Consider the following 27,423-nt stretch of genomic DNA (forward strand, 5'->3'; position numbering starts at 1 on the left):
ACAGAGAGAGTGATTGCCCATTGGAATGGACTGCCCAGGGAGGAGGTGGAGTCGCCGTCACTGGAGGCGTTCAGGAGGAGACTTGGCAGGGTGCTTGGTTACATGGGTTAGTTGATTAGGCGGTGTTGGATGATAGGTTGGACGCGATGATCTTGAAGGTCTCTTCCAGCCTGGTCTATTCTATTCTATTCTATTCTATTCTATTCTATTCTATTCTATTCTATTCTATTCTATTCTATTCTATTCTATTCTATTCTCTTCCACTAGTTCTTATGCAATGTGAAGCACATCACTTAAATCAAACTTCTCAGAGTTATTCTCTTGCTACTCACTCTTCATTTTCTTGAGCTCTTGCACTTAACCAACCCACAGAGATCTGCAAAAGTGTTGTGTCCCTAATTGACCAGTGGTCAGTGAAAATTCTAAACACATGAACTACTCTGAAAACTCAGGTCCCATCTATGGCACTCAAAATTAGCAATCAGTCGTCTTTTTTCTCTATCCAAAGTCCCCATTAATGAAATTAAACTAATGATATAACTGTAGTGAAAGTGAATATCAATGGTTGCAAAGTACTCAGATACTAAAGTGAAAATAGCAGAGGGGATAAAAAAATAAATTAATTCAGCATTTACTTAATAATGTGACACATGAAGACAGATATCAGTCCATTTATAGAACAGACTAAAAGACAACATCTGGTCTATATCATACACAGAACCTATGGATAAGCAAGTTTTTTAATCAGTTGGTTACATGCCATCATAACACATAAAAATAACATGGCTGAGTTAAGTTTAAGCTTCCTATTTTAACTCAATTTCCTAAGTTCTAGGTGTTTAATTTTGCAGTCTTAGTTTTTCCTGTATGTACTAGTGCAGAAAGCCTTTTTGCTCCAAATTGCTGCAGTCTAATCCTGAATGATACTTTTGTCATAATGGAATTATTCAGTCTATGATCTGATTGATTTTAGACCTTAAATACTGAATCTTAACACACGTAAATTTTTAATCCTTTAATTTCTCTATTCTGCCAGTAATTGATAAGGACAGTCATACTTAGACAAGGTCTTAATTTAATCACCCTGAAAATCAATTAGAAGGTGAAAAGCTTCCTTATATTATTATTATGAAAATTTCCTGATCAAATTCACAATGCAATCATAATCAATGCCTGACACTTCACACAATTTTAGTCAATACATAATTCAGTAGTTATGACTTTACCAGTTAAAAACAATACAGGAAAGAATTTGTATCTTAAAAGCAGGAATAATTTAAAGGCTCAGTATTAGTGAGCTGCAATGTCTCAAATCACCACACTAAAAAATTCTTTACAGAACTAATCTAAATAAGGGCCAAGTATGCACCAGAAAGCATTAATTTCATTTGAAATGCTTAAAATAATCTCACCAGCCAATACAATGGTAATCCTCTTTGCTGCATCTCTGTTGAAAACTCTCCATAGGATAAGAAGGAAATTATCAGTCCACTATTAAACAGGAGAGGTGAATTAAGTCACCACCAATACTGAAAAGGCAGAGGTTCTGAACACTTCCTTCACCTCCATCTTTACCAACACTGTTGGACCCCAGGCCTTAAGAACAAAAAAATCAAGATCGATGCAAACACAGATCCACTGTCAGCAAAGGAAGAGTTGGTATGTGAACTATTACAGGAGCATGACCCCTACAGATCAATGGGCCTTGACAACATTCACCCAAGGGAGAGGCCACTCCCATAAGCTTTCAGAAGTCATTGAGACTGAGGGACATGCCAGAAGACTGGAAGAATGTTAATGTCACCCCCACCTACAAGAAAGGCTTAAAGGAGTACCAAGGAAATTAAAGGCCCATCAAGACTTCAGTCCCTGGGAAAGTTATGGAACAAATCCTCCCAAGGACAAGTGAAATGACTGGGAAAAAGCAGTACTGATTCTCCAACGGCAAATCATGCTTGACAAACTTGATCACCTTCTCCAATGAAGTAGTATGCTTGGTTGAGGTGGAACAAGTGGTAGACATTGTTTACCTGGATTTCTTCAAGGCTTACCCAACAGCCTCCTACAAAGATGGAGATTCACTTTTTAAAAGGAATCACATGGAAAAGACGAGAGGCAACAAGTCCAAGTTAATGCTGGAGATACTCTGACTGGACACAGAAAAATCAGCCATTGGAGTAATCTTTCCAGGGAAGTGGTGGATTCTCCAACATGGGACACTTTTAAGGTCCAGGTGCTGGGCCATTTTGTCTAGATCATGCTTTTGTCAAGAATGCTTTGACTAGATAATCCTTGAGGTCTCTTCCAACTTGATGTTCTAAGATTCTATAAATCCAAGGAGGGACAGATTGTTTCTGTGTCTGTCCACAAAGAGTTCCTATAAATAAATAAATAATTTAATACATGCAAGAGCTTGTCATATCACAGTTCCTTTATGTCACTCTATGTCCTCTTGTAAGTTAGGGTCATTTTATCCATACACAGTGGCCTTTCTCAATACAGTTAAGAAACAGACTTTATGTCCATGCAATGACACCTTAGAGCATAAGTTGGACAAGTTTTTTGTATCGTTTGGAATTAAAGAAGAATTTGAAAAGAGACACAGCATCAAACATACTAGAATTCTTGTCATTCTGTCGTGGACTAGTAACTGCACTACTGAAAATACAAAAAGAGGGTTTAGTGTGATAGCCTAGACAAAAATCTTGACCTGGTGCAACTGTTACTCCTTCTGACTCTAGTAAAAAGTAGAAGTATAAAGTTTTATAAATAAGACATCAGAAATTTGACATTTATGAAAGTCAAAACTACAGTAATAGTACTTTTTGGCAATTACTCCTCAAATCCCTATCTTTGGATTACAAGTTCAGCTATAGTAGCACATAAGAATTCTACAAAAATCTTACAAAGTATTGACATACTGGTGTGGAAGACCCAGAACTGCATCAGCAAATGAAAAGCAGTGGAAACAGCAGAGGTTTTTTTTCACCTATCTGGGGCGAAAAGGCATTCTTTCAAGAATGTTTTTTTGGTATAGTTCACTTGTGAATGTGACTGCAGTTGTAAATTTACACTACTTTTTAGGCCAACTTTTTATGAGCAAATAGCAGTCAGAGAGTCAGAGCATTGTTCATTTTTTACTTTTGAGAGCTGCAGTATAAAGAGAACAAAGAGTTAGTGTCCTGCAGTTGATGGACTTGAGAAGTTTATTAAGGGACTTTAGATTGGCATAAATTCTGAAACACTATAATAAATGGTTCCCCTTCCCACCCACCCCCCCATGAAAAAGCAGGGTTATTTCTTCGACCTCTAGCATTCCAGCCATTGCTTTACCTAACATGAAATGAGCCCCCATTTAACACACAGTACATGAATCTCTCACTTGCAAAACTTCCAAGAGATGCTTGGCATCTTCCTCCACCTCCTGTAATTACTATTTTTTTTAATTAAATAATGCTCATGCATCTGTGCAGGTTTTACCTTCCATCTTTTTCTTTGTCCATTATTTTCAGCAACCTTTATTTCCCTAAATCTTCCTCCTAACAAGTCCCTCCCCAGCTTCTATCTGTTCTTAGCAGTGCACCAGCAGAAAAGTAATCCCAGATGTCATGCCTGATGTAAAACACAGCACTTCCATAGCTATTTCCAGAGACACATTGCACTTGCTGCACACAGAAGAGGCAGAGAGTACAGAAAGTCTCCTTGAACTCTCTCTTTCCCTTCTTCACCCTTCTAACTACCATGTATAATCCAAGTTTAGGCTTCTCCAGCAAGCTGAACTAATACACGAGAACTCTGTTCTTACTAAGCAAAGGTCAGAACAGATATTAAAACAACAACAACAAAAAAAAACCCAAATATTTTTTTTCCCTCAGTCACTTTCATTAAATTCAATGATCATTCGTTGTGCAGACTCATATACACATTTTCTGTGTCACATCCTATCAGCAGTTTGTTTGGAGATGAGCAAGAAAAAGAAACAGCAAGTATATATGTAAGATGAGTAAGAAAAAGAAGCAGGAAGTATATATGCTTTACTGCTAGAAACTAATCTTGTAACGAATATCTTGGTACATAAGTGGTTACAGTCTCAAGTTAATTTACAAAAAAATCCAAACTTGGTAGAGAGTATTTTTATTGTCCTTGACTGGACAATAGCAGATTAAACCTTTCCTTTTGCTAATTCTCTGGTTCATCACCTCCAGAGAGAATGTCCACCAAATTTTAAAATAGAGAATCATGTTTGCACAAAATAAACAGAAGAACTAGAGTTATGACAAAAGGGGAAGAGCTACTGTCTTAGATGATAGCACAGGGCAGGTAGTATATTTGCAATAATCAAAAGACCAAATTCTGTAGCTGGTTTTGCACAAGCAGACAGCTGAAACAATGATCTAGTCTGGGGAAGGGCTTTTCCACCGGCAGCTTGATAAAACAACAGGAAAGCTACCACTTCTATAACTTCCAGAGCTGGAACTAGACTATGTTCTGTCCTCCCCTGTAGTGATTACAGTAAATCTTTCCTAGAATTATTAAAAAAATAAAATAGAGATAAAAAGTAAGTACTTGGTAGTGATGGGTGTCTAACAAACCCAGTTCATCTCAGTAAAAATATTGTACCTGTAACACTGGCAAGGTCAGCATCAGCTTGGCTTATTTGCTGCCTAAATCCCTGTTGTACCTGTTCAAAAATGTTTTAAGTTGTTTTGTTCACAAAGCAGCAAAGTTCACTTTGTTGTGCAGGATCACTCCTTTTTCTCTATACACAGCTCCTTTCTCACTCCTTATCTTCAGGCTTCATGGGATTCAGAAGGAAGAAAGGAATGTAGTTTTCAAGATGAAACTTCAAATTCATTTTAAGTACTAGGACAAAATTCCACTTAAAATGTCCATGCAAACAGTTCTCAGGCAGAAAAAAAAGGATGATTCTCACTCTTTCTGAAGCCAGTCACTTGATGGTGATAAAGAAATACTTTATCTTTCACAGAAAATAAAGACATGGGTTCAAATCATTCTTCTGTGAAGACAAAAGGCATAAAATGTAAGAAGCTGGCATAAAAATTAAAAGAACTCCCTAGGAGAAGTCCTGTGACAACAACCTAGATATACAGGATGCAGTAAAATAAGAGGTCTCCAAGAGGTCTTTATAAAGTGTATGATTTGATATAGAAGTTTGAAAAATAAGTGTCACTATCAAAGATTCCTGAGATATAAAATGCATTCTCCAAGTCAGCTCTCTTCCCTTCCCCCTGTTAGATACCTTGATGTAACAATTTCTTCTGCAATACAGTTTTTCTCTCCAAAAATTTTTGTTTACCTTCTTCAGTTCAATGTAATGAAATAAAGAAGAATGACTGAAAAAGCTATGTGAGGAAAAAAGGCAATTTTAATAACATTTGCTGTAAATTTGTGTCTATAGGTTAGGGAACCTATGGAATGGTCAGCCTAACCTTTGTCCTCAGGGACACTATATAAGAGGCCTTATTTAAACACATCAAGGAGATGATGATGATTTGGAACAGCCAAGATGAATTTCTCATGGGAAAATTGTGCCCAACCAACCTGATTGCCTTCTACGATGAAAGAACTGGTTCAGCAGCCAAAGGAAAAAGCAACTGGAGTTGTGTACCTTGGATCTAACAAGGACCTCAAAATGGTTTCCTATAGGATCCTTGCCATCAGGTTGCAGAAAGAGGTGGAGCACAGGTGGAATATGTAAGTAGGTAAAAAAAGTACTGGATGAACAGTAGGGCTCATAGGCTTTGGACAAGTGGCACAAAGACCAGTGGGCAGTATTTACAAGCAACTGATACTGGGACCAATTCTGCTTAACAGGTTTACTCATTAAAATGAATCCCAGGTGATGGGACAGAAAGCATTATGAAAAAGCTTTCAGGAAAAAAAAATAATTGAGGGCTGCAGTGGATAAACTGCAACTCAGAGAAATCTTGACAGGCTAGAGAAATGGGCTGACAGAAACCTGAAAATGAACAAAGGCAAATGCTAGCCCTGCAATGTAATTTTGGGTATTCTGACATAAGATACTGGCACACTGGAATGAACAGAGTGGAGAGGTAATGAGGATATTTAGAAGACCAAAGTACATAAACAAGATGACAAAAGAACACCTTTGGAGCTATGCAGCAAAAGGAACAAGAAGCAATGGACCTGACTTCAAAGACAGAAATTCTCTGTAAGAGGAAAGACTGCTCAGATTGGAAAGTGGAGCAGTGCTTGGAAATGTGCTTGACCACATATGGAAAAAATCCTCACCTACACAAAGATCTGAAACTGGACTTGCTATGCACAGGAGGATGGACTAGATGTCTTCTCTTCCAACCTCAATTATTCTGATTTAGTGATTAAAATTAATTTCTAACCATCTCAACTCTTATCAGTAGTCATAAAGAGAAATGTTGGAAAACATCTAGAGAAAAAAAGAATAGAAACAAAACTCTCTGTATAAAATTGTCAATCAGACCGCTATCTATGCAAACTTCCCAAGAACAACTACAAGGCAGGAACTCTTTCCTTCTAAAAGATGTGTGGTGCAATGAACATATTTCCTAGTTTCATTGGGTTAATTTGAGTTAATAATAGGATATACATTTGGAAGACATTTTTAGAGGTCACAAAATCAATCTACTTACTCCAAAGCAGAATCAATTTTCCCTAGGTTATCCCCCACATATGCTCATCCAACTATTCTTTAAAATCTGCAGTGTCAGAGCTTTTTTATTTTCTTCTTTTTTCCTACAGTAGTGTATTTCCTTTGCTCAACTAGTCTGAATCTTTTAGGACAAAATACTTGTGAGAAGACAATCTAACTTGCTATAATTTAAGCTTATTGTGCATTGTTCCTTTGCTCATAGTAGACAGGGAGAAAAGGTCATTCTCTCATTTTAAACTATACAATTTGATATACTTTAACACCATTATCATGTCTCCTTTTCATTTTTCTAAAGTATGCCATTTTCCTCAGCCTTTCATCTTATATCATTTCTAGACCTCCAATCTTTTTTCCTTGGTATTCAGTCACAATGCACTCCATAAATTCCTGTTGGGATGCTGGAAAAGGCCTGTTTATTTGGCTCCATAGCCTAATGAAAACATTTCTGCCTTCTACTAACTATGAAATGTTTGCTCCAGATTATACAGAGTGGAATTTGTTTTACACTACTACAAAGAGAGTTCACTGTGATGAAGAGCTATGGGGAGATCCAGCACAGAATGGCCACAGCCATTCTCAGTGCTTCTGCTCAGAACAAATGTAAACGACACTTGTGCAGTGTTCCATGGCCAACTTATTAAGAAAATATCCTTACTGGAAAGGTTCTCCATTCTGAGAAATGTGTGTATCTGAGTCAGAATTTAGCAGTAAAACCACTAGTACAGGTTTTTGGGGTTTTTTTTATACACATTTTTTAAGACCACTTCACAACACTAAAAATGTCATTGTAAAAAACCTTTACTTGTAATGCTCAATATATTAACATCTTACCTCATGCAGTTATTTCTTAACTATTACAGAGTTTGCATCATGTAGAGGTTGGCAAAGAGTACATATTCCAGGCAAGACAATTTTTTTTTTTTAAAGGGCATTATCCTATTTCAAAAAATTTGGACTCAAAGCAAGTCCAAACACAAAAGTTTCTTCAGAGTGGACTGCATCAATATTACATGACTGCATCAATATTACATGAATAATTTTCTTTTAAAAACAGGTAGCATCTAAGAGGAATCAAATTAAAAGAGCCACACTTAATTCATCTGTTTTTAAAATATCACAAAGATTCTTTCATCCACATGCGGAAGTGGATTATTTTATCACTAAATATGGTCTCCCTTCTCACAAGGGAATGTGTAATTGTAACCCCTGGCATCAAGCTCAAACTGTTTTTATCAACAATGCACAGCCTATGCTTGAAGGATTGCTTTTTGTCATGGGTAGAGTTGAATCTGCTGATGGTGTATTCAATACCATGCTGACATCATGTCAACTTCAAAATGAAAGTGCTGGCTCGAGCAAAGTATCAGGGGGTTTGAAGTTCAGATTGTAACATGAGAGGCTTCCTGTTCCGATTGCTGGGGTGTTGGTCTTTCCAATTGGGTGGGCTGCTGGGGACAGGGCAGGGAGTTTGCTGACTTCTGCTGCTGCTCCTGGCTTCTGCATTTTGCTGCGCTTTTCTGCAAACAGGGTAAGGTGATTGTGCATTGTATTATGTCAGTAAATTCCTTATCTCAATCCAGAGGGTTTTTTTTAACGTTACTTTCTCTTTTGTGTAGGGGGAAGGGGAATTTTGAGAGCAAACTGTGTTAACCTAGGCAGTTTTGCTCTATTTCATAGAAAGAATAATACAATACCACAGAACTGCAAATTTATGTTCAATGTGATATTTGAAATTAGTCTTATTTTGGTAGGTCAAGAGGACCGCAACCTTCCACACAACCATCTTGCCGCTCTGCAATTTCTCTCTTTTGTAGCAATTGAGCTACTCTCTACACAGTGTGCAGTTCTTACATACCCTTACAGGCATACTTTCTCTTAAGGGAGCCCAACTATATGTCTCCATAGAATGGAATCAAGGAATTCATTCATTCATGTGTCCAACTGATTGCAATTTCTATCCTTTCTAACTATAATAGGCCCCATCTCATCAGCTCTGACATAGACTTTCTGTCTGGCAATGAATTAATCAGAGGAAAGATTCCAAAAGTGATTTCTCTAATCCATGATAGTACTTTAGACAACTAAATTACAGGCCTGAAACTTCTAGCTCTGGTTATTATATCCCCAAGACAGTCAGGGTTCAATTTTCAACCAGTTGCTTGTGAGCCCAGAAGTTCTTTTCTGAAAGAACTCAATGATTTGGCATCTATTTGTTCAATAAAACCTGAAAAATTTCCTTTTTCTGTCCTTAGGAGCTTAATGCAGCACACTTGTTCTAGAAAAAAAAACACCCTGTTGCACAGGTTTTTAACAAAGTTTAAACAGTGTCAGTGTTTCTAGCTGAAGGCATAGTATCCACCAACATACTCAGTAGGGTGCACATGTTCTTTCTCAGGGAATCATGTTTTCAAAGTAAAATGTAAGCCCCTACTCTCTGTAAAACAAAATTAAAGCTGCCTAACCCTCAGGAGTTACTTTTAAGTTATGAATCCTGAATAGAAGGTAGTGCCTCCATTTGGAATAAATTTGATCCTAAGTAGGGCTCATTTACACATGTCAAAATTCATACATCAGTTTTTATCTCATCCATTTGGGGACCTGAAGTCCTAACCTTCAACCAAGGAGCAAAAAGGAATTAAGGAAAAACTCCTTTCATAAATAAAACTGTTGGGTTGCTTTGATATTTACATGCACACACACCTCAGCAGTTCAGAATACTATTTTCCATGGATTTTATTCAATAATCTTGAAGGATCTAACCTGTAAGCCTTGGTATGCCTCAGTGAGAAAGTGCATGAAGACCCTAACTTCCCTGCAGAGTAAACCATTCACACCCATTTGAAAGTGGTGAAATTTAGGTTAACATGACATCATGCTCATTATCTTCATTTCTTAAGCTTTTATTTTTTTTTTTGGACCTAGTCACTAGACTCAAACATTAAAGAGACAATAGAAGTATAACTTGAATGGAAAAGATATTCAGACATCTGGGCATTCACAATTCGTTGAACTCCAAGCTTGCCTGTCTATGCCCTATATAAAATAAACAGCATCTCTCTTGACTTGTAGAGAACCACAAAGACAAACACAACAGTCTTACTGCAGCATTCTGACACCAGACCAACATCATCACGAACAGCATCACACAAGCTGTACTGACAAAGCAAACTACATGAAATGATTTGTAACACCTTCAAGCCATTTTTAGAGGGTTCTTAAACTATAAACTTCTGCGTTAAGTAGAATCTGGACTTGAGCTCTCCAACTATTAATTCAGAATGATAGCACTTTGCTACATCATGGGAAGATAGGAAGATAAACACCTGAATAGTGCAATCTTCAGAGAAATGGAAGACGGATGAGTTCCTTAGCTGAAAAAAAGAGCACTAACAGTTCCTTTGCCTGGTGGTATTTTCATAGATGTAATAAAGGCTGTTGTATCCAAAGAATTTCTAAGGATGCAAATAAGTATTAAAAATCAAGTCTATATCTTTTGGGAAATGATATTACAGACTCTTAAAATGGTTCTTCACAATTTGAAGAGCTAAGAAGTTGCATGTGGATAGTTCTGGCAGAAGTAATCCTATTTTTTTACCTGACTTCCTCTCCTCTAATGTGTACTCAGAGCACATCTTCCTGTGCAGCTGGAGGCTTTGTTACAGACAGAAGGATGCTGCTTAGTGTAGCCAGTGCTTACTGCCTGATTTTTTAATTATTTTTTTTTTTAAAGAAGAATTTGGAAAATTTCCCAGGTAATACATCTGCCCCCATTACTTGCACCTTGGAATGTAAGACCAGCCAGGTTGGGAGTAAGTACAACTGCATTTATTAGCAATGAATAAACTGATCTATCTTTTTCTGGATTAGCAGTGGGAGATCCCAGACACACTAAGAAGTCTCTGTCTGCTGACTGACACGTACAAGCTGGCACACTTTTGTGTCAAAAATGTACACAGCTGCATGCACACTAAAGCTGTTCCATCTATAAAGCACAATTGCCAACTGCTTGTCTTCAGAGATGGGTAATAAGAAAGGGTCTCGGCAACTATACAAGTGTAGAGTACAATTAAAGAATGTATTTCATTTCCTTCAGTGTCTTCCTTTCTGAACTCCCCAAAATTTGCTGTAATTTTCCCTCCATCATGTTTTGGAAGAAGGTCTGATGATGCATGAAAACCCCTAGATTTCTGTTTGTCAAAACCATTGAGTTGCCAGGTACCTGAATCACACATTACCAAAACAGGCTGATTTAACCCAATTGCCAGTCATTACCAGCAGATGTCTGGATAAATCACCTGATCTGTTTTGGTGCTAGGTCATGTCCAGATACTCAAGACTACTAGCTGGTAAAAAAAGAAGAATGTAATTCAAAGCATTAATAATATTTAACTGCACAGGGTTACCAACCATCAGGTGCAAGTATGAAGGGAGATTTATTTTATCTTCTCTCAACCTGTCTGTCCAAACACTCTCACATTCTCCTAGTCAGCTCAATAAACCTTATTCAAGGCTCACCTTATGGAGCATGACCAAATCCCGGACTGAACTGGCACTTGGGTAGGTAAGTGTTGGGCTTGCTTGGTTACAAATAGACAGGTATGTCTGTCTGTAACAAGTCCAGTAGTGCAACACTCTCTTCATTAACACTCTCACAGATTTCTGACCAGAAGTAGGACATTCAACGATGCTCATAATTCTTTACCTGGTTGATCAAACTGTTTAACTACACTGCAGTGATGGGGCTGACTGGAGCTCCAGTGAGAAAAACGAACTCTCAATTCCTTTGTTTTTTTATATCATCATGACTGACAAAAGAAGAAAAGCATCCAAGCTTTTTTTAGTAAATACATGGTAAAGGGTTCAAACTCTGATTTCAGGAATACCATTGAGCAATTTGGATGAAGAAGGAGCCCAACAGCTGTTCCTACAGACTCCTGTACAGAGACAGGTTTTGCAAGCCAACATGGTGTCAATACTTAACTAACACATTATCACTTGTTTTTGTTATTTGACTGTCAAGTAAGCACCTAGAAAGAGAAATAATTGAAGAGATCTTCAAGTTGTTTTTTTTTAGTCAGATTCAGTGAGTGATCATAGAAAGACAAAGAAGGGAGATTTTTGATTAAAACAAATCAAAACAAGCAAACAAACTTGAATTTGCACTCATGTACTTAAAAGTACCAAGACACCTGTGCACACACATGTTTGCCAGAATTAACTGCAGTGACCCAGAAGACAAGAGATGTCACAGATGAGTGCTCTTCAAATCTTCAGTGCTCTTTTGCGTGTCAACAATGCTGTGTGGGTTTTGCAGGCTTTGTACCAGGTTAAGTTGTATTACACTGTGGTGTGGCCTTTGCACCATCAGCATGCTGTCTGATGCGTGGTCTCACCACTGCCTAGATGCCTTTTGGATCTCCCCTTGCTGCTGTAGGTTTTATGGCACATCCCTTTCATACTTCATGCACATCAATGCAATATTTCACCTATACAGCTCTACAACATCTCAAATATGCAGCTTTGTTTAAGAAAACCCAAACAACCCACCAAACAAACAAACAAAAACCCCAAACATGCTGTCTATATATTTGCTTCATCCAAGAAATGAAGACACCAACAAATTACGAGAATCATAGAACATAGGATAATTGGCCTGCTTCAGTGTGAAAAACTCTCTGTTCCAAACTAACTAACTAATCAGAAAAGAGAGGAGGCAATACCCAAAGCCCCCAAAACAGCAGATGTCAGTCAGATTAGCATGCCTTTTTCTTTCCATGACAAAGCAAATAGGGTCGTAACACAAAGGAAGAGAGCACTTTTGGAGTTTCCATGCATCCTCAACAATCCTCAAAAATGATACCAAAGAAAACATGCCTTAGTACTCACAGCAAATTAACTGAAAAGTTTTTATCCCAGAAAAGTAAATAAGACCCATTTATGACTAGGAAATGAATCAAATATGCAGCAATATTCATCATCATCGTGTCCAAAGGCAAGGGAATACAAATCCCACGGGTCCAGTAACATTTTTCACAGGCTTTTAATGTAAGGATCAAAATAGCCCATACATCACCAACAATCACCTTATGCTTGTAAATTAAGAACTACATATTTTACGTATGAAATATTCCATAGAAGATGATAATCAATGGTAAAACAAATGCAAAATACCTTTGGTACATGTTGTAAGTCATTTAATTCATTTACCTGTAAAGTAAGTATTGGTAGGGAGAGTGGAACTAGCGAATCTGTAATATCCATTTCCTGGGAAACGGACCCCTTTCATTACTTCTGTACTCAATGTAGCTAAAGATGCATCCATCCTTTCCACCTGGTAGACTGGAGGAGGTCCATTAAGTTCTTCAGGTTCATTCCAATTTATCTTTACTGTTGTGCTGTTTATTCCTTCAATACGAGGGGCACTGAGTTTTTTTGGAGCTGTGCATTAAAAAAACAAACAAAAAAAGCCATATTAAATATTATCTAGGTATCATTATTGCTCATAATATTTGGGAAATAATTTATTGCACATCATTTTTACCAAACATCCTGCTTCAGTTTCTGACTGTCTTAAAAAAAACACAGCTATCAAAAAAAGCGTAATTTAAAAAGTCCAGACAAACAAAGAAAAAACAAAACCTTAATCTTTAAGAACTTACTTCTAATTCCAAAAGACATACCTTCTTTGTTTATTCAGGCTTTGGATAAATGTCCAAAAGATTTATAAATTGTTTTCACAATCTTTAAGAATCTACATGAGTGTCTTCATAACAAGTCTATTTGTGTTCCTTCCTTGATTAGCCATACTCATTGTGAGCATGTATCTGTATGACTTTCAGCACTGGATTTGAGTGAAAGACCAACGGAGTAGGTGGACAGCAAATTAACTCTTGTTGCATCTCAGAAGTAGTCTTTCATTACTGAACTTATCAACAGGAGGATAACAGCTCTTCGTTCACAAAACTGAAGGTCCTATCAGGTCATGTAATGTCATGGTGAGCACACAAGACCTTAGCATACATCCAGATATTTATTCAGCTCCAGAAAATGATCCTCTCCAACTTTTCTCCACCAACAGTAGTGCACAGTAAGACTCCATAGAAGTTTGCTTCCATGAAAGTTATCAGCATAAGACAGGTTTAGCATTTAGAATGGTCTTCCTACCGTTCAAACCAAAACTCTGGCATTCTTTCAATCATTCTGATAACACTGGTCACTCTCCAGCTGAGTTATGATCGAATTTTATTTATTTATTTTAAAAAATAATGTTCAGTAAGCCACTGGAGGGCAGCATGACCTGGTTGGATTATGGTGAGATGGCCATACAGGTGGGAAGGAAATGGACCATGACTGAAACAATAACAGACATCATCTGGAGAAGTGTAAGAATGCTCTACTACCGAAAGAATCTACATCCATCTTATCTTGCTTTTTTCCCTCCCTTTCTTTCCCTGATAAAGGCCTAACAACAGAAGTGAAATACAACACCAACTTGTAAAAATTAGCTTTTCCCATAATGACATAGCAAAGACCAATAAATTCTTTTCCAGTACACTAAAAGCTGAATTAAAATGTGGGCCTTCAAAATCTGGCATACCACTTGACAGCACAGCATTGTACATAGCATGAGTTCATTAGAGAAGAAGAGATCGCTTCATTTAGAATGAATTAATAACATCCTTTGAAACATTTGTGCATTTCCAAGATTATTAACATGCTTTTCCTTTTTGACTGTAGTATGTTCCTGGTTTTTTTCCTTTCTTCCTTTTTATTTGTCCCTTCCATCTAACTTGATAAAGATTATTCTTAAAAAAAGCAGGGAATTGGGGAACTGGGAAACTGCCAATGACACTATCTGCTGTAAATTCCTGCTTAGGCATCATTTATGATTTCACAATCTAATTAGTATCTCATGCTACGGTAGAAATTTACAATGTCAAAACTGAAGTAATGCAGTGTGAGGTCATAAGCTTTCCTGTGTAAGTAGGGCCCAGCACTAATGAATTGTGGTATTAATGTACAAGTTTAAATAGAAAACATGGCTTAACAATCAAAACTTCACCTTTGAGGGAACAAGTGTACGTCAGCATTTTAAACGTGAACATAAAGAGGCTCAGCCCTCCGGTTCAGCTTACTGATGGTAAAACAGAAATGCTAAAATTCATTCTTTCTAAACCATAGACTGACAACTAACACTTATGACAATAACTGTATCTTCCTTTAAAGTCTGGTATTAATAAATGGCAGTTACTTGGACCATAATTATGGCATCACTGATATCCAAACCTGAAGCTTTTATGGGGTTTATGCAATTAACTACTTAAATGCATCGTAACACTTGCTTCTCTGACAGGGAAGTATTGATTTTTTAATCATTTTCCAGTCTCCTCTAGCACAAATAAATGTACTACAGTTACAGTTAATGCACTGTGTACACGCATTAAACACTGGCATGACACAATTTATTATTTTGTGATATATGGAACAGAAGCCTACCCTTTCAGAAAGTAACATCCTTGCTATAACATTAGTATTTAAAATACAGTCCAATTGATGCTTAAGAATCGTTGTGCATCAGGACAGTGGAAGACTGTACATAATAGTTACAGAACTTAAAAAAACACCACCAGAAAAACCAAACAACCCACTCAACAGAAAACCAAACTCTGCACAGGAAAGGCAAGACTGAAATCTGTAGGACTAGCCCAGCAGGATACAAAATGTTGAAATTAAAAATATTCAAGACTAAAAGAAACAGTATATATTTTCCTAAAGGTGTCACTGTGGTACCTGTAGCTACTTTCTGAAAGATGAATTGACTATAATTTTACTCACAATTTTTTTTAGTCACATCCTGTTAAGACACATCTGTCAAAATAACGAGCATACTACATTTTAGTGGATTCAAAGTCACATTTTGTGTATTTTAATTATGTAGTTTTAATGTCTTGCTATATTATACATATTTAATATATTATAAAGCTAAAATAGTATTTAAAAGCCCATGATTGCTGCATGCCATTGTGTAGCAGAGGCCACAAAAAAGACCAATAAAGACAGATGGTCTATACAGCTTATGTTGAAGTCATATATCTAAATATAGATGTTGCTGCACAGGTCATTACAAATAAGCCTTTCCCATGTGTTTATGCACACACATGTACATAAAAATGAAGTTGGTAAGTAAAGAGCAGTTAATTTTGTTTTGTTTGAAATAATATCATTTTAGTTTTAGACTCAAAGACAGATGCCAGCATTTCACTCTGAACAGATGGTAATTCCATCTAATAGTGCATCTCTGTATTAGTAAGGTCTGTTGTGTATACAAACAGTAATAAACACTAGGTAAGGATCAAAATAAATTTTAATTGTTGACATTAAATTCTGGCAGCCATGGTTCTAAGGATACAATATTCCTTTCTCAAGTCTGTCAGGTTTACTAATACAACTGCTAAAGGTTTTCCCTACTCTGCCAGACTCTTGTCCCAGGAATAACATCTTTACACTGGGGCTAAATTTAACAGGCTTACATATGTTTGAATAACTACTGTTAAGCATACTGTTGGTAGATATTTGTGTGCCTTTCCACAGAAGCCTTCAATCCAAGCCACCAATCTGAATACTTCAGGAAAGTAACAAACACTGGTATGATTTTTAATTGCTGTTCAGTTGAATTCAAAGCAGAATCACTGGCAAATTTGAGGACAAAAAGACAAATTTGAGGACATAAAGAAAATGTATTGGTTTTCATCTGGAGTTTACCCATTGCAGGTAAAATTACATGCCTTACTACTGAGCATCCATTTCATTTTTTGCGACAAGTTATTAGTCCAGAGGACCCTGCTATTACCATAGCATTTCTGGCATGATCTTGTCTTTCTCTGCACTTCATGATAGTATTAATCATTTCAATAGTAAATGAGTCAGGAAATAAAAATACTGTCAGAAGGCTTAAGTATTATTTTTTAGAAGATTCTTTAGAGTCCATTTTGGGCTCTTCTCCAAAAAAGAATAAAAGCCACCCATAATGGACATCAAAAGAAAATTTAATAACAGGGATATGCTACAATCATATTTCCTTAAAAATACATGTAATACACAGTATTTTTTAAAAATCATGAAAAATATACTGCTTCCACCATATGGGACAACCAACGACTCACCAACCGATTTAAGATGCAGCATATTGAGCTGACCATATGTTACAGTGCTGTTGAATGGCTGAGTGATTCATGCCCGTCACATTCTAGTATATCAATTAAAGCTCCTTGAAGTCTGCATGATTTGTGTCTCTGTTATTAAACCCTGCTAATTCATCCCACTTACACATCTGTTATAAATCTCTAGGAGTGCTGCATGATTCATGGCAATCTGTGAGCATGGTACAGCAAATTCTTCTCCTTGTAATTAACAGTAAATTGTTTTACTGCCATGCAATGAATTTTTCAGTTATATTGCAAATGAACTCCTAAATGCACGGTTCTTTCCTAAGGACTGACTTATATTATTAGGCAATTAAAAACTATTGCTTTGAACCAAAAGCTTTTAATCAAGAGGAATACAACTTAAACATAGCTTTTAAACCTTGCAAATATGACACAGAGGGAAAAGAACAAACTGAGCTGTTTTCTGAAGAAAAATACATGGTTGGTAGGGCAGAAGATACAAGTAACTTTTGAGTCCCTAACTTCCTCACACTCAAAGAGAAGTTTAACTACAACTTGAACATTTGGCAAGACATGTTTGAGCAGATACCATTTATCTCAGAAGTTACTTAAGTCATCTGTCATTAAGAAATTCCTCAGATTACGTTACACTTTTCTATTTGTAAAACAGTGTCTTTCGTCTTGAAATAAATAATTGGATAATTAGCCAAGCTGAATCATCAGAGGATTCCAATGCTGCTCAAGTGTTCTTGTCAAAGGTGAAGCAAATTCATTTCAGCTTTGCCTCTGCAGCTTTCTGAAGAGGCTTTGATTTTTTTTCCTGCTACATTCTTGGCAGCAGCCTCAAATTCATGAGTCCATACATCAAGTCAGTAGTTTAACAACAAATGAAATTAAATTCAAAGAAGGGAAACTAATTGAAGGACAGCAACAAAAGTGTTTGGTAATGTGCTTTTTAATATGGCATGCCACATTTGCATGATAATTTTTCCTTTTTAGCATGGAGTAGAAAGTGACTAGCTTAATGAGGGATTATTCAAGACAGGAATGAACAAAATGCATTCATAACTAAGAACAAAGATTGTATTATGAAACGGAAACAGGCAACTGCCGAGAAGTAACTGGATGATTGGTTTATGCATTATGAATAAAAAGGTAGAAAAATATTTATATTAGTATTCACTAATGACTATATATACAAGATTGTTGTAATTAAAATTATAAATTAACATATTAAGAGTGCTTGTTTAATCACTTTGGGTCCTATTCACAATGAAGAGACTTATGTACATGCATGCAAAACAATCGCTGTTTTCAGGCCAGCAGCAAGCGGCCCTCATATTTGTCTTCTTTAACAATAGAAAAAATACATTACTTATCACCTGTTTAAGGTTTATCTGTGATTTCATAATTGAGGCATAGTATTTCTCCTATGATAGGCATAGCAGTCTATGATAGGCATAAGCAACTGCTGTATTGCCATGACAAATGCGTTGAGGGTTTTTGAAAAGAGGTTGCATCGGACCTTATTCATGAATGGTAAAAATGGACAAATCACTCAGATTAAAAGGGTAATCAAAGAGAAAATGACATCAAGGAGTGTAAGACAGCCCAGAAAGCCCATCAGCATCATTAGCCCAGCAAACCCAGAGGCAACTCCAAAGCCACCAATACAACTACTTGAGAAATCTGCCAAGAAGCCAGATGCAGCTGGTGCTGGAAGAGTATCTTCTACAAATTAGCTTCTGAACCCTGTAATTGCCATCAAAAGCAAAGGATGAGGAATAAAATGTGTTAGGGTAAACAGCAGCAACCTCAAAGTCATATTTTGGTGCATCTTCAAAAATGCTTTTTGAAGGAAGTTGGGAAAAAAAATAAGAAGGGCAAAGGAAAGACAAATTTAATTACAAGATATACGCTCAGTCACACTACAGTTAATGAAATATACCTGTATAGATTGTTTAAGGCACTCTTTGACTATCTGATTGGAGAGGGATAGAATAAGCAATTTACTAGTCCAAGCACCCATACAGACAGTTCCATCCTGCTGAAATATCAGAAACTGATGGGCATAAGGACGTTTCTCTGCCTAACTGAAAAGGTTTTAAGGTTCCAGGTCTTTCACTAGTATCAGCTAGATTTGATTTGTAGATTTCAAGGTACCAGCTCCTATACAAGATAAAACTTCAGAGTAAGAAGCACTTTGTGGGAAAATAAAATAGCCTAAGAATGACAGGTTCAATGCCACTCTCAGAAATAAACAGGAATTTGAATACAGGAAGTAAAATACAGCTCTAGAAGTTGAGATGAAAAATGTGTAATTACTGTCCAGTATTGCTCAAATTGGATTTCAAATTTTTGAAGTATTAAATATGATTTTTTTTTCCTCACCCATCATCGAAAGGATTCAACAACATGGGCACAATATTGCAGTGCATAAAACATATTTGAAATACCACAAGGATTACCATTTAAAAGACTGATCAAAAAAGAATGAAACATTAATTATATGAATCTTTAAATGACAAAAATTTCTGTATTTTTAATCTAAATACGTCAAATTGAGATTCCCTTTCTGTCCAGTTACCTGCTCTCTGATTAACAAATATGAGTTAATTCTCTTCTTCCATTACCTTGACATTCTTCCTTTGATCTTTCATTCCAGTGCTGCATTACCACATAATACTGATGTTCCGACACTCTGTACCATTCTTGGAGCTCGTCACACACCAGGCATACCTGTGCAAGTTCTTTTATTTCACAGCTATTTTTCTTCCTGCTTTCATATGCATTTGTGACAGCCTCCACGCAGCTCTTATAAAAAATAACTTGATTCTTAATAATTTTGTTTTACTGTTTTGCTTGCTCACTCTCTCCCCCCTAAAATTCTTCCAGCTTTTCTTTTTGTATTAATATTTATAAATCTTGTAGGTGTATCTATGGCTGAGGAAGAGATTTTTTTTGCCCATCTGGCAGAATCTCAGAATTAAGGCCGGAATAGACCTCTGATATCATCAAGTCCAGCCTATGTCCCAACACTACCACATCAACTAGAACATGTCACTAAGTGCCACATCCAGTCTTTCCTTAAACACCTCTAGAGATGGCAACTCCAACACCTCCTTGGGCAGTGTCTAATTGCCCTTTCCATGAGAAGTGCTTCCTAACATCCAACCTAAACTTCCCCTGTCGCAGTTTCAGGCCATGCCCTCTTGTCTTGTCACGAGTTGTCTGGGAGAAGAACCTAACCCCCACCTTACTACAACTACCTGAAGGGAGTTGTAGAATTTGATATGCCCCCTCTCCCCCCCCCCCCCCCCCCCCAAGTCTCCTCTCCAGGCTAAACAACCCCAGCTCCTTCAGCCCCTCCTCATCAGACTTTTCCTCCAGTCCCTTCACCAGTCTCTTTGATCTCCTCTGGACCTGCTCCAGCACCTCAATATCTTTCTTGAAGTGAGGGTTCCAGAACTCCACACAGTACTCGAGGTGAAGCCTCACCAGTACTGAGTAGAGAGGTAGAATTACATCCCTAGTCCTGCTGGCCACACTATTCCTGATACAAGGCAAGATGCCACTTGCCTTATGTGCCATCCTTGCTTTTATTTGTTGTGTTACACTATATAGAAATAAACATGTTGCCAGGGAAAAAGAATGATATATTTTGAAAAGTATTGAGGTTTTTATAATAATATTGAAATTAACCTAATGGGTATGAAAAAGCTTTAAAACCACTTGAGACTTCTCATGGTGAATTTTAGAAGGCATTAGCAATTTCAAAAGCAAGACAGTTGGACATGCCAAAATCACAGTCATCCAGATATCCATTGATTTAAATGTTCATGTGATAAATGACTACATTTCACACATGGAAGGAGTGGAGATGGTTTTTTGCTATCCTTCTCAGGATCAGAGGAGAAGAATTAGTCTAATTTACTATAACCTCTAACCCAACTTGGAACACGATTCAAAGCTCCTGGATTGTGTTACAATGCAAGGCAACCATCATGTTGGAGCACATTTCAGTTGAGACTTCTATCAAGAATCTCCCTTTGCCAGGGCATGAAGAGGGACTGGCATCTAGCCAAGGAGGCTGTCTCTGTGCCAGGGAGACATTCCTTCATGAAACACAACTCCCCAACAGCCCTAGAAAGACAATTTTAATGTCATTTTGCACCCTTCAATGACACAGGAGGATATTAATGGACTAAGACCTGATAATCCATTTTTGCAAATGACAAGGACTGGTTTCTCCAGTCCAGTTTGAGATTACTTTACTCTAAAAGTCATCACATGAGTAATGTTTCTTCTAAATTTTCTTTGGAAACACAGATTTACCAAACTCCACTAAGTGAACTGTGCATGCACACAAAACCAAACTGTATGGAGATTATTAAACCATTTTCTCTAGAAATTAAAAATGTGAATGTCAGAATATAAAACTACATGCAAAATTTAAGTACATTACTCTTTGTAAAAGTTTGTCAAAATTTGAGACGTTGAGTTAGCATGCTTTGAAAAGATAAAAAGAAGCCAACACAGGACTGATTCTTTGCTTTCAAGGCTCACAATTGTAAGCAGGAAAAGCCTGCACGGCAAAAGATCTAACAAATAGGGACATGTCTGTTATTCTATTTTGTATTCTCCTGTCTTCTCTAATGTGATAGGTCTCGAAGTATTAACACAATCAGGGAGGAGATGGTCATAAACAAGCTGTCAAGTATAACTAAGCTATTGTTTCTGAATCTTTTAATAAATGTATAAATGCAAAGTTGGATCATTTGTAGTAATAAAGTGTTCTGTTTAGGCCAGATTTGTTTCCATGGTTATCAGCACAGACTGGAATGCTGTTCCTTGCACAGCTGTGTGGTGTGGGATAAAGTCATACTCATATGGGTAGGAGGCTCTGTAGATGGCCAGCTTGAGGCAAGCAGTATAAGGAAACCAAATAAATTTTGAAGTCAGCAATTCAGCAAGAGAGAAAACAGACAGAATAATCTTTGCCCACTGAAACACGAAAACTGTTTGGTGAATCAAGGAACAATTCATCTATTTTCCACTTCAGAATAAATAGAAATGAAAGTATATAGACAGATTAAGAACAGAGAGTAGACTATAGGTACTATCCAAACACCTTAGATTCCACTTTAGTTCATGCATAGAAGGTATCATGATTCCTGGTTCTGGGCAACACCTCATTTCCTGTCTGGAAACTTGTATATCTCCGCATTTATTATACAGATGAGCTTTGATGGAATTCAGGCAGCCCAAATACAGCCCAGGGAGCCTAGGAAAATATTCTGCACAGCAGAAAATTTCCTACAGGCGACCAAATTACATAAGAGAAGCCATTTCAAACACCATCATCACAAAAGAGAGAGGACAACACCACTAATTGCTAAATTAAGTAAAACTAATACTGTGAAAGTAATGAATGTGTTTTAAATACCTATGCAAAAGCAAACTGCAATGTTAAGCACTCAGCTCTCTGCAGGTGGACACCAGTGTGTCACAAAGCATGGATTTGCAGTTTATAGTATTAAAGAGCTGTACTGACTCATTCCATGAGTAAAGAGACTTACTAAACTGATTTTCCTAATGATTTCTCTCTTGAAACTCTCTTGATCCTCTGATGTCTAAGTAGTGAGTTCTTTCCAGCTTTTCCTTCAAAGTAAACACAGGCTTTCAACACCTCTGTCCTGTTCTCATGCTTATTTCCCCCTAAACTTGTAGAAAGTTAGTACCTTGGAAATTCATGATGTATGTGGTTGAAATTAACTCACAATCTGAAGATGTATTAGGGTACACAGGAACACACACACACTTTCTTAAGCTTTGTTTCCATAGGAAATCATGAGTATACACTTCCACAGAGAAAAATCTCATAAATCTCAGGAGCTAAACAGACATTTTCAACAGACCCAAAGCAGGCATTTTGCTTCTAATTCAGGCAGACTATGTACATATGTCAGTTTAATAGAAAAACCATGCAACTCTCCCTTCACAGGTGTGCTGATTCGAGCTTTAACTGGAGTTTAAAAGCTCAAATGATAGCAGATTGCAATTCCTCCCTCCTCTCCTTTCCTAGTAAGGACAATTAGAAAAAAACAATAGGGGAAAGGAGAGGTAAATTCACAAAGGAAATAGTCTGAAATAGGTTTGGAAGTAGGGGATGTAAATTTTTATATATATATATATATATAAAATATATAAATAACAAGGAGGGTTCACAAAGTAAGGGATAAGAATAAATAGAAAAATATACAAAACCAAGCCTGAATGGGCTGGTATTTCCCTGGCTGTAAGTGGATTCAGTTCTTTAGAAAGCATGGATGCAGCTTGGGAAATAGACCCTGACCGCATGGTCAGTGCAGGAAGCAGCAGCCGGAGGTGATCTCTCTCAAACAGGTGAGGCAGGAAAGAGTGAAATATGTCTGCCCTTTTTATAGGCTTGCTGGACAGGAAGGAGGAGTGAAATAAACCACCTTTGACCCAGGGGACCCCTTCTCCTGGGTAAAGGGAAAGCCTAGTCTCTCTCTGTCCACCTATATCAAGTTTCTTTTGTCCACCTGGGAGCTGGGTTCTTTCAGCCCCCATCAAGGATGGTTGTAACCCAGCACAACAGGTTAAGCAAAGCATTGGCGCAGCATGTGCATTTTCCATGCTGTCATGCAAACATGACTGAGAAACCCCAGCAACAGATTAACAATATCTTAGCATCAGAAATGAATTAATAGATTCAGCCATGTTTACCACTTAAATAGACAGAAACAAAACCGACATATCCGTAACTTGCAATTGAGAGAGCAGTACACAAATCCTCCTGAGATAATAGTGCACCTTAAACCTTCACTGAAAATATTTTGGTTTTCATCTGTCAAGATAAACAAATAATAATTAAGGAAGTCACTTTGTATTAATAGAACATCTACTCCTGTCACCGTGCATCAAACTATGATCATCTTAATGGTATTCATTAGTGAACTGTGTATCAGATTTGCACTTTGATACAGACTGTTTCCTTACCAGCTGCCAAGGTTTGTCCCATGCCTGGCTCACTGGTTACACAACCAATTTGATTGCAGAGAGTAACAGTAAAGTTGTATGTCCTGTAAGGTTTCAATCCTGTCACTACATAGGATAGCTCATGAGCCTCAGCTATGTGCAAAACCTGCAAAGCAAACAGATTGGAAAATGACAGTTGGCAAATAATATTTTCACTTTTATTAATTGATGACACACTCACTAACAAGAAACTTGTCTCTGAATTTGAAGATTCCTTCATTTAGATGTGGAAAACCCTGCAAAGACTGAGGCAGAGGATTGTTTTGGAAAATCTGAACAAGCCAGGATTTAGGTGATAATACTTCCCATCACACTGTTTTATGAGGTAATAAGCCAGTTCCTGAGTGGATAAATGAGGAAACAAAGTTATTGCCTCATAAAACTGTGTGGTGGTGCAGTTATCACTCCAAACAGTGCAGCTACAAACCAGATGACGAAGATGACACTATTAAGTGGTGAAATCTGACCACCATTGAATGAGTGACATGATGAGCAGGCATTAGGAGGGAGGGGAATAACTGATACATGCAGACATTTGAAACTGCTTTACTTGAACATTATTTTAAGCTATCAGAGAGTGTGGAACTGAATAAGCTGATGTATTTTAGATAAGTTCTTATCAGATGTTTATTTAGGTGAAAAATCTTGCAAGCCTGTGACCAGAAGCAATTTACATTTCTGTATAATTGCAACAGACCCAAGAGCAACAGCATTCTCACTTCACAGACAAATAAACTGTGGCCCATCTATGATTCCACTGAAAGAAAAGATCATCTCTGAAACAAGTACAATATCATCCCACACACTGATTACCTATCATGTTCCTTTGCTCATTCCTAAGCTTTTAGCAGACTACTACTGCCATAGTATTTGTTCTCCAAACCCAGTCCTCCCAGTATTTTAAAACCACATATTTAGAATTTAGAGTTTGGTTTCTGCTCTTTTAGTTTTCCCCACTTCAAAGACTTGTCCATTATCCAGAAGGCCAGATGGGTACCCTCTTACTGAAAATGTAGATTCCTAGAAAACAACATGGCTTTAAGCATATCAGCAAATACAGAAGTAATACAGAGTCAGAACATGCTAATGTCAAGACAATGTAAATATTGTTGCTCAATCCCATCCCTCCTCATTTTGAATCTCACCCACTAGTGAAAAAAAGTCAGCTCAGGAATCCAACTTAAAACCTAAAAGTAGTGTATAATATCACCAATCACTCAAGAAAGAAATAGATCAACGTTTATACAGAAAATCGGGGGAACAATTCATCACTATGTCAAGAAGGACATCAAGCTATCAATTTTACTAATACCAGTTAGGAAAAACTTAATGTAACTAAGAATAATACCTGAGAATATGGTAGCAAGGCCCTTTGTTCAATTATCAAACTGATGCTGTATCCCATCACTTCTCCTCTTGCTAAATTATCTTCAGGTTTTTCCCATGACACATTAAGGGAATATGGTGAAAGAGGGAATACTGATGGAGATGGCATGAACACTGGGGCTGAAATAAAATTAATACAGTGACATTCATTTAAAAAGTGAGCAATGTGTGTAATGCGAGCTTTCCCATTGTATTTGTAAAACATCATTTCAGGCAGCTTTCTCTTTCTTTTTTAACCTTATTTTCAAGTCCAACTGGAATTTCCATCTCATTTTAATAGCAGATAAAAAGTACATCACCGATCATTCTCCTGCTTTATACTCTGGCCATGCACGTGGGATAAAACTCTGCAAATGTCTACAAAGAAATACTAATCAACACTAAAGTCCTAACCCCTGTAGCAGGTAGGAAAGTACATACAAATGAAAAGTCTTCAAGCAAAAACTTCCTGCAACCTGGGAAAAAACTGATAAAAGCAAAAAATGTTCAATACTTCAGCATCTTAAAAGCAATTTTGTTTGCTAGGCCAGTTTGAAATTAACATGTCTCTCACTTCTTACAAAAAACAGTTCCCCTGACTTCCGTAGTAAATCTGTAAAAGGATTGTTTGCACTGCAGTTAAATCCCCACCTGATTACTCTGTAATAATAGGATACCAACTCACAGCACTTCTGCTATGTACAAACAACACTGCACTAATGGACCACTTCCCAAATACAATTTAACACTTTTATAACATATAGCATTTAAGAACAGATAAGCAGAAAGACTCATTTTGAAAGGGGAATTAGTTTATCCTGCTGCTCCACAGGAGCAAATGTCTGAGGACATAATTTTGAAGCTAACAGCAAACAAATGTATCAGCGATGTAACTGAGGTGTGTTTAATTGTAAAATATAGGCTCTATGTGCATAAAACACTTAGATTTCTAATGAAAGCATTGAAATAAATAGCTATTAGTTCAAAAAAAGTGTATAAAGTGGCAAGTTCTGTGAATATGAACAGAAGGTTCAGAATAAGAGTCACTGTGAACTGGTTAAACTTTTGGAAAGAAACCAACCCATATTGTGACACTTGGCCTCTGCAAAAGCATGCAAAAAGTTTCAAGCACTATACTCCTGGAAGGGTAACCTCTTCAAAAAAATTCTTTCTAAAAAAATCAAAGACTCAGTTCATGAAAACTCATTAAAACCCTCTTTCTGAATAGATATATCTTCTTGGACAACACTTTAATACATTTGTGACAAAACTGATCTTTTTTACGCATTTTTATACTTTAAAGGACAACTGGGGAAACGGTAAAGAGTTCAAACATTGCTTGGGAGATTTTGCAATCTTGTGATGAAATTTTTCTGTTATTGACCAGAATAATTTTCAACAATATGATGTTATGATTGAGAAAATGTATTTGCTTAGTGTTCTAAGTACTGAGGAGCATCACTAGACACATTTTAATAAAAATTCAAATCAATACCTACCAGCCTCTCCTGTTTGTCCTGATCTCCAGTCTGAAGACACACTACCTGCCATGTTTACTGCTAGCACATAAAATTCATATTCAGTGAATGGCTCCAGATCAGTGACTATGGTACTGGTCTGTGGTGCAGCTAGTGCGTTTTCGTTAGGAGACTCCATAACGGGCTGAGGACTCAGCCATCCACTGCTGTGGAAAACACGAATTTCAGGAGGAAGAAAGTTCTCATTTGATTTTAATTTTTTCCTCATGTAAATTTCATATCTTATAATTATGCCTAGAGAAGAAAGGAAAAAAAAAAAAAGTCAGAAAAATTAGTGTATTTAAGTGATTTACTACTTTATATGAACACCAATATCTTTAATGAGCTAAGAATCAATCAATCAAAGAACACAGAAAATATAGCATTAGAAGTTTTCCCTAGTTTCTGCTATTTTTATCAAAATGCTCACTTTGGTATTTCTTACATTACACTGTTTCTCTTGCCCTCCATGCAATTTTGGAATTTGAAAATGAACATCTGGATTACATGAGTTCTACTGAGCTCACTAAAAGACAATATCCAAAGAGAAGGCTCCAAGGAGACCTAATTGTGACCTTCTGGTATCTGAAGGGGGCCTACAGGAAAGCTAAGGAGGGACTTTTGAGGGTGTCAGGTAATGATA

At 37.0% G+C, this 27,423-nt stretch overlaps 1 protein-coding gene across 1 annotated transcript in view; it reads right to left on the reverse strand.

Annotated features, from left to right (window-relative positions):
• Positions 1-27,423, reverse strand: part of USH2A (usherin) — a 378,576-nt gene that overhangs the window by 266,035 nt on the left and 85,118 nt on the right. The window contains exons 17-20 of the mRNA XM_068153470.1: positions 26,763-27,035; positions 25,247-25,404; positions 23,860-24,004; positions 12,878-13,108 (exon numbers count right to left, since the gene is read on the reverse strand). Coding sequence (XP_068009571.1) covers positions 12,878-13,108; positions 23,860-24,004; positions 25,247-25,404; positions 26,763-27,035 — 807 coding nt within the window. The remainder of the gene's footprint in view (positions 1-12,877; positions 13,109-23,859; positions 24,005-25,246; positions 25,405-26,762; positions 27,036-27,423) is intronic.

The sequence above is a fragment of the Melanerpes formicivorus genome, unplaced genomic scaffold (genome assembly GCF_026170545.1).
Source record: "Melanerpes formicivorus ecotype bairdi unplaced genomic scaffold, bMelFor1.0.p_v2 SCAF_26, whole genome shotgun sequence".
NCBI classification, from domain to species: Eukaryota; Metazoa; Chordata; class Aves; order Piciformes; family Picidae; genus Melanerpes; species Melanerpes formicivorus.